This window comes from Bison bison, unplaced genomic scaffold (assembly GCF_000754665.1).
Source record: "Bison bison bison isolate TAMUID 2011002044 unplaced genomic scaffold, Bison_UMD1.0 scf7180017864476, whole genome shotgun sequence".
NCBI lineage: Eukaryota > Metazoa > Chordata > Mammalia > Artiodactyla > Bovidae > Bison > Bison bison.
This window is the reverse complement of record NW_011495037.1, coordinates 1,748,727-1,757,314: the sequence shown is the minus strand read 5'-3', so window position 1 is coordinate 1,757,314 and position 8,588 is coordinate 1,748,727. Positions and strand designations below refer to the sequence as shown.

At 40.0% G+C, this 8,588-nt stretch overlaps 1 protein-coding gene across 1 annotated transcript in view; it reads left to right on the top strand.

Annotated features, from left to right (window-relative positions):
* The window catches only part of SIMC1 (SUMO-interacting motifs containing 1), a 49,318-nt gene that overhangs the window by 6,445 nt on the left and 34,285 nt on the right, over positions 1-8,588 (top strand). Inside the window, exons 3-5 of the mRNA XM_010862105.1 lie at positions 1,439-1,671; positions 2,455-2,524; positions 6,839-6,993. Of these exons, the coding sequence (XP_010860407.1) occupies positions 1,439-1,671; positions 2,455-2,524; positions 6,839-6,993 (458 nt within the window). The remainder of the gene's footprint in view (positions 1-1,438; positions 1,672-2,454; positions 2,525-6,838; positions 6,994-8,588) is intronic.

Here is an 8,588-nt window from a genome sequence, read left to right as displayed (position 1 = left end):
GACTTCTTTCCTCCAAAATGCTAACTGCCCTCTCCCTAGAAGGGCAATTCTGCTGCTGCTGCTGCTGCTAAGTCACTTCAGTCGTGTCTGACCCTGTGCGACCCCATAGATGGCGGCCCACCAGGCTCCCTCGTCCCTGGGATTCTCCAGGCAAGAACACTGGAGTGGGTTGCCATTTCCTTCTCCAGTGCATGAAAGTGAAAAGTCAAAGTGAAGTCGCTCAGTCGTGTTTGACTTTTCACGACCCCATGGACTGCAGCCTACCAGGCTCCTCCGTCCATGGGATTTTCCAGGCAAGAGTACTGGAGTGGGGTGCCATCACCTTCTCCAAGAAGGGCAATTCTAGCCATCACTATTTTACTGTTACACATAAACTGTCAAAATTTTGTCTGGTGTTTCAAAATTAATGCTTATTCTCAGATTTTGAAATGCTTGCTTGCTTAGTATAAAACATTTTAAAGTATATAATATTAAAAAATAATTACCCACATGATGTTATCAATCAGCATTTATTAATATTAATAGTTGGGTATATTTCCTTCCTTTTGGCCTTTTTGTAGGCACTTTAAATTTTTTAATAACTGGGAGTTTTAACAAAAATATATTTATTATTGTTGGTTTTGTTGTTTATAGAGAGTATGAATGTAGAGGGTAGCACTGAAGTAATAGCACCATATGAAACCAACTTCTGTCGCATGACAAGTACTTTCTCTCTAAATCTGTTTCCTTATGTATGAAATAGGAATAATAATAACATGTATTTCTCAGAGTTGTGAGAATTAAGTGAGAATGAATTAGATGTTAAAAAAATTATTATAATTATTGTTATTATACTATTCCTATATCAGACATTTGTTTTTCTTCTGATTATTTGTCTATTACAGAAAAAGTGAAAAATATAAAGGTACATACAGAGGAAAAAGCATCCATCATTTCACCACCTAGATAATGGAAAGTTTTTTCACACACTCTCAGTCTTTATGTACATACTGTTTGAGGGTAGGGGCAAGGGGTGAAGCAGCTTAATATTTACTGTTGACTAAAAGAAAAATCAACAGAATTAAATTCTTCTAACAATAAAACATATTTAAAACATCTTTCTTCATCTTTTTGTTTTAGTATCTGATATAGTATCATAACTACCCCTAAATATCTTACCACCCTCACTTCAGAAGCAACTTAGGCTAGCTCTTGATTCTTGTACTTTCCTTTCTATGCTATATTTTAGTAGATGAAGTCATGTTTACATGTAGAACTTTGAATTCTTTAACTTAATATAAGCATTTCCCATATCATTAGAAGTTTTTTAGATAAGGCTTTCCAATCTCAGTTTTTCTAATTATGAATATTTCAAATGCTGTCTTCAACTTTTTCTAGGACCTCTTGCATTTTTGTCTATAGAAACCTATCCTAATTTATTTTCTTTTTATCTCTACAGAACAAGGGTCAAAAATTAGAACCTATCCCTCATCGAAGATTAAGGATGGTAACGAACACCATTGAAGAAAACTTCCCCTTGGGGACTGTGCAGTTTTTGATGGACTTTGTGTCACCCCAGCATTACCCGCCCCGAGAAATTGTGGCTCACATCATCCAGAAAATCCTGCTCAGTGGCTCTGAGACTTTGGATGTTCTAAAGGAGGCCTACATGCTTCTCATGAAAATTCAACAGTATGAACCTTGGCTTTTGGCAAATCTTTTAGGGAACCTGGACTCAGGGCACAATTTTCTCTTGCCTAAGATTTATTCAACTAAACATTAGAGAGGGTGACAGTATATTAATATTATTTGGATTGCAAGTGACAGGAAACTCAATCCAAACTGGCTTTAACAAATGATAAAAGAGAACTTAATGACCCATGTTACTAAAAACCTAGAAACCTAGGAGTAAGATGTGACTTAGTTCAGCTCCAAAATGGTTACCAATATCCATTTTTCAGCTGTACTTTGCTTTTGTTTCTAGGCTTCATATGGTGGCTTTCTCAGACACTCTTAATACAAGAGAGCATCCATTTCCTTTATAATCACGCGAGAGTTCTGAAATTGAGTCTTACAAATTTTAATTGGCATGATATAAGACATGAGTCTGTCTTTGAGCCAGTCATGTGAACTGTGGGACAGAATATCATGATTAGCTCAACATGCTTCATAAGCTTCATCCCAGGGTCCTAATGGGTGAAAGCCACTGGGCTAAGAGTAATAGTTGATTTCTTCAAGGCAAATTTGGAGTGCTAATGCCTCCCAAAAGAGAAGTAGATATTAGGTAGCCAGCAAAAGAAAATGAAGTTCCACTTCCCTCAGAGACATGGGTGGGAAAGAGGGTGGGCAAGAACACTGAGGATAAGAAGAGGCTTCTTGCTTCTGTCGTCTTCTATTGTTTCTATTGTCTTCCAGATCCCATCCTTCCTTCCACTGAAATCTCCAGAATTCTAACTGCTATCACTTGACTTTCAGGCTACATCCAGCTAATGCCAAGACAGTGGAGTGGGACTGGAAGCTTCTCGCTTATGTCATGGAGGAAGAGGTAACAACAGTTTGCATGCAGAAGTCTTTTGCAGAGGAAGTTTTAACTAGAAACAAAAGTGACAGTAAATCTGGTAGTACAGTCTTTGCCATTTAGCAAGACTTCTTTTAGCTTTTACTCCACAGATCCAGACCAAAATATTTTTATTGAGACGGTATGTGCTGTCTTCCAATTCGAGATTGAATATACTCATTTATCCCTCCCCTTCTTAAGATTTCACTTAAAATAACAGTAAATGAATAGAAGTTATGAACCTATGGCACTGAAAATAAGGGGAAAGATAACAGATTTGAATGAAGACTGGAAAAGCTAAAGGAAATGTATGAGTGATGACTGATGAAGCTAGGCAGCAAAAGCTACAGGCTAGAACACAGGCTTGCCAAAAAGGAAGGAAATCTGCCCTTTAGAACAGAGAATTTTTGGACTTCTTCTATGGGCTTCGCTGGTGGCTCAGAGGGTAAAACGTCTGCCTGCAGTGTGGGAGACCTGGGTTTGATCCCTGGGTCGGGAAGATCCCCTGGAGAAGGAAATGGCGACCCACTCCAGTACTCTTGCCTGGAGAATCCCATGGACAAAGGAGCCTGGTAGGCTGCAGTCCTACCAGAGCCTGGTAGGCTGGTATCGCAAAGAGTCGGACACGACTGAGCGACTTCGCTTTCACTTTCTTTCAATGTAGAGTTGGTGCTCCAGAGAAAAGTCTACATCCTGACCTTTAGAGATCCCTGAGCTTAATTGCCAGCTTTCTGTCTACTTACCCAAAAGAACATGGATGGAACAAATTATTGTCAATTTAGAATTCTGTAGTCAACCAAGATATTGATCAAGTGTGAGGCTAGAATAAAGACATTTCCAGACATGTACAAGCTTGAAAAAATATTTTCAAAAAAATATACCCCATTTCATAGGTTACTTGAAGATATGCATACAAAGAATAGGGGAGAAATCAAAAGAGAAAGAGGCATAGGATCCAAAAGACACTGGATCTAATCCAGAAGTATAAGAAAGAGAAGTCCTGAGATTACCACAAATAGTAGACCTAAAGTCACTCCAGATTGGTGCAAAAAAACACAGGGCTTTAAGAAAAGGATGATCTGGGAAATAACCACCAAGATGGTAGACGAGGACGCTCCAGGCCCTTGTTCCCCAATGGAGACACCAACTTAACAACAATATATGGACCAGAATACCTTTGTGAAAACTCTAGAAACCAGTTGAGAAGTTGCAGTACCCAGGCCAAAGCATAACCAAGAAGGGACTCCATTAAAAGGAGTAGGAATGTTTTTGGTATTTTTGTGTGTCCATGCCCTTCCCTGTACCCAGCCTAGCACAACGCTACTGTACTGGGAGGAAATCTCCCACACCCTGGCTTCCCCCTTGGGATGGAAACAAAGGAGAGAACATCAAGTCCAGTGTTCTGGCTTGTTATGGGGATAGTTTTTGTCTCACCTGACTCAGAACACTATTGAAAACCCTGGCTTAGTTTTCTGGCTGAAAAAAAAGATGAGCACTGCAGCATTTTAGAGCTTCAGAGAGTATGCATTTCCATAAACAGGTACTGGGGGAGTAAGAGACTGTCAGCTCTTGAGAAGAAACAAGGGCAAGCTGCTTGGGGAGTTAAGACAGATAAAAGCATACACACAAGCTCAGAGAAAACACATCTCCAGAAAAGTTCTGAGACCACTGAGAACCTTTAGCCAGATTGATTGTTAAGGGCCTTGCCCTGCATGAACTCAGTGCATAAAGACTGGGAAAGTTGGTTGTTTTTTTCAAATGTTTAAATCTCAAAAGAAGATTACAAGGCACACAAAGAAACAGGAAAGTGTGGCCCAATCAAAAAAGTGAAATAAAGTTCCAGAAAGTGACCCTAAAGAAATACAAATCTCTCAACTTCCTGAGAAAGAATTTTTTAAAACCATCTTAAAGATGCTCAAGGAGCTAAAAGAGAACACAAACAAAATGAAGGAGGAAAATGATGCATGGACAAAATGAGAATATTAAATTTTTAAACTGTAGATAATAAATATATTCTGGAGCTGAAAAGTATAATAACAGAATTGAAAATTTCTCTAGAGGAGTTCAACAACAGTCTTGATCAGGCAGGAGGAAAACATATCAGTGAACATGAAGAAAGGTCTTTGAAATCATTGAGACAGAGGATCAAAAAGAAAACTGAAGAAAATTGATGAGCACCTGTGGGACTATGGTGCATCATTACGTGTACGGACCACACATACATTATGGGAGTTCCAGAGAAGGAATAGACGGGGGCAGAGAGCCCAATGACCAAAGAACCTCCCAACTCTGAGGAGAGAAATAGACACACAGACTCAAGAAGTTTAACACCAGTGAGGATAAACCAAGGAGACTCAAAGCAAGAAACGTTATAATCAACTGTCCAAAGTCAGACTTAAAAGCAGCAAGGAAAAAGTGAATTATCACATATAAGTGAGTCTGTATAAGTCTCTCAGCAAATTCTCAGTGAAGCCATGTAGGTCAGAAGGTAATGGGATGATGTATTCAAAGTTCTAAAAGAAAAAAGCTGTCAACCAAGAATACCATATCTGGCAAAACTTGCCTTCAAGAAATGAGAATGAGCAGCAGGAGAGAAGTGACACATCGATACAAGATCCTCAATAAGATTTCTCATCAGAAATGAGGCCAGAAGGTAGTGGGGTGATATATTTGAAGTGCTAAAGAAGAAAACTCAACCAAGATTCCTGTATCCAACAAAACTGTCCCTCAAAAATGAGGGAGAGGTAAAGAAACTCCCAGATAAACAAAAGCTGAGGGAATTCATTCCCACTAGTCCTACTCAGCAGGAAACGCTGAAGGAAGTCCTGCAGGGTAAAATGAAACACTAAACAGTAACTTGAAGACATATGAAGAAATAGACGTTAATAAAGATAAATACACGGGCAATTATAAAAACTATTATAACAGTGATTTGTAACTCTACATTGGCTATCTATAATGTATTAAGTGACTAACACTTTTTTAAATTATTAATCTAAAAGCTAGTGTTATTTAACTTTGTAACTCCACATTGTATTTTCTACATAATTTGAAAGATTGAAAAGAACTGAAAAGAATTATTGAACCTCCCTGGTGGTCCAGTGGTTAAGAATCTGCCAGCCAATGAAGGGGACACAGGTTCCATCCCTGGGCTGGGAAGATCCCACATGCCATGGGGCAACTAAGCCCTTGTGTCACAACTACTGAGCCCATGCTCTAGAGCCTGCAAGCCACAACTACTGAAGCCCACGCGTCCTGGAGAGCATGCTCTGCAACAAGAGAAGTCATCACCCACACATCGAAACTAGAGAGTAGCCCCCACTTGCAGCAACTGGAGAAAGCCTGAGCTCAACAGTGAAGACCCAGAGTAGCCAAAACTAAATAAATAAACCAAAATTTTTTAAAGAATTATTAGTTTATTTTTGGTCACAATAAAGAGCTGAGCTTTTGTGTGTTATTGAAGTGAACCTAGTATAAATTCAAAGTATGATAATTTTAGAATGTTAAATGTAATCCCCATGGTAACCACAAGGACACTAGCTATAGAATGTACAGAAAAGGAAATTAGAAAAGAATGTAAGCATTTCATTACAAAAAAAAAATCAACTAAAGGCAAAAGACAATAATGTAGGAAATGAGGGACCAAAAAACTATAAGGCATTTAGAAAACAAATAGAACAAGGCCAGAATTAAGTCTCTCTTTATCAGTAAAAGGAAACCAACACATGCCTGCCTGGCTTTGGTAAGGTTCGGGTGATCACCATGTAAATCATGAGGGGACTGAGACTCGGAGCAGTAAGTTAAATAAGGAATGGGGCTGAGTTTCAAACAAACAAATGAATCAGGTCTCTGCATCACCAAAGCCCATGCTCTTTACCTGCACTAGCTGGGCTTCAGCAATTAGGATCATTTCACCTGTAACAAAAAACCCAGCTCAGAGTTCTTATTACTAGAAGTTTGGCAGTGGGATGAAGATCATGGTGGTTTGACCTAGCAGCTTAGCAGTCATTTTTCTGTCTCTCTGTTCAGATATACACAGCTTAAGGCCTATCCTGAGAGTGGGGTTCATCACTGAGGTTCAGTGAGAGAAAGAGACTGACTTTTCAAGCTCTAGGATTGCCTTGTTTGCCCTCTTTTGTAATGACCTAGGTTGCTTGCTGTCTCCCACAGGCCTCTCTTTTAGATACAGACACACTTGTTGACTCATGCATCTTCCCTTGACTTGGTATTTACGAGAGCCCAGTGCTCAGTGTCCGGGAGACTGAGAGCAAATACTTATTTACTCATTTTTTTCTCCCCAAGGGACAAAACCTGCCCGGGCGAGTCTTCTTTCTGCGTTACGTAGTACAGACCCTGGAAGACGATTTCCAGCAGATCCTGAGGAAGCAGCGACAGCACCTGCAGCAAGCCATCGCAAGCACTGTGCTGTCCTGTGACAAGCAACCCCACAATGTCAGGTAATCAGCCATCTGAAGCCTGGGATGACAAGAGTCATCAAGTCTGGAGAACACAACAGGTGGATGAGATTGTCTAGTAACTAGATAATGTAACAGGGATAGTTATTATTACTATAAAAGTGAAAGTGTTAGCAGCTCAGTCATGTCTGACTCTTTGCAACCCCATGGACTCTAACCCACCAGGCTCCTCTGTCCATGGGATTCTGCAGGTAAGAATACTAGAGTGGGTTGCCATTCCCTTCTCCAGGGGATCTTCCTGGCCCAGGGATCGAACCCAGGTCTGCTGCATTGCAGGCAGATATATAGACAGTCCTAGAAAAAAAATCCTCAGTACCAACTCTGTGTCAGGTGCCAAAACTTGTGTGGTTTTTCCTCCTGAGACCATCAGACTTCCTTTAATCTATTTCAGTATTGTTCAGACAGCCTCAGGAGATACAGTGGAAAACATGAACTTGTGTAAAACTTCACAGCTGGTATAAGCCTAAATTTATTTCCACCCCTGTGAGTAACCCAGGATAAACCTCATTTGTCACTACTACTTTCTGAGAACTCTTTTATGATAATAGGTTACATGGAACAAGACGCAATAAGGGAGCAAACACATGTTTTTAAAAATAAAATCTGCCACTGTTTCCAATGTTCCCCATCTATTTCCCATGAAGTGATGGGACCAGATGCCATGATCTTAGTTTTCTGAATGTTGAGCTTTAAGCCAACTTTTTCACTCTCCACTTTCACTTTCATCAGGAGGCTTTTTAGTTCCTCTTCACTTTCTGCCATAAGGGTGGTGTCATCTGCATATCTGAAGTTATTGATATTTCTCCCGGCAATCTTGATTCCAGCTTGTGCTTCTTTCAGCCCAGCGTATCTCATGATGTACTCTGCATATAAGTTAAATAAACAGGGTGACAATATACAGCCTTGACGAACTCCTTTTCCTATTTGGAACCAGTCTGTTGTTCCATGTCCAGTTCTAACTGTTGCTTCCTGACCTGCATACAGATTTCTCAAGAGGCAGGTCAGGTGGTCTGGTTCCCATCTCTTTCAGAATTTTCCACAGTTTATTGTGATCCACACAGTCAAAGGCTTTGGCATAGTCAATAAAGCAGAAATAGATTTTTTCTGGAACTCTTTTGCTTTTTCAATGATCCAGAGGATGTTGGCAGTTTGATCTCTGGTTCCTCTGCCTTTTCTAAAACCAGCTTGAACATCTGGAAGTTCACGGTTCACATATTGCTGAAGCCTGGCTTGGAGAATTTTGAGCATTACTTTACTAGCATGTGAGATGAGTGCAATTGTGCGGTAGTTTGAGCATTCTTTGGCATTGCCTTTCTTTGGGACTGGAATGAAAACTGACCTTTTCCAGTCCTGTGGCCACTGCTGAGTTTTCCAAATTTGCTAGCATATTGAGTGCAGCACTTTCACATCATCATCTTTTAGGATTTGCAATAGCTCAACTGGAATTCCATCACCTCCACTAGCTTTGTTCGTAGTGATGCTTTCTAAGTCCCACTTGTCTTCACATTTCAGGATGTCTGGCTCTAGGTGAGTGATCACACCATCGTGATTATCTGGGTTGTGAAGATCTTTTAGTA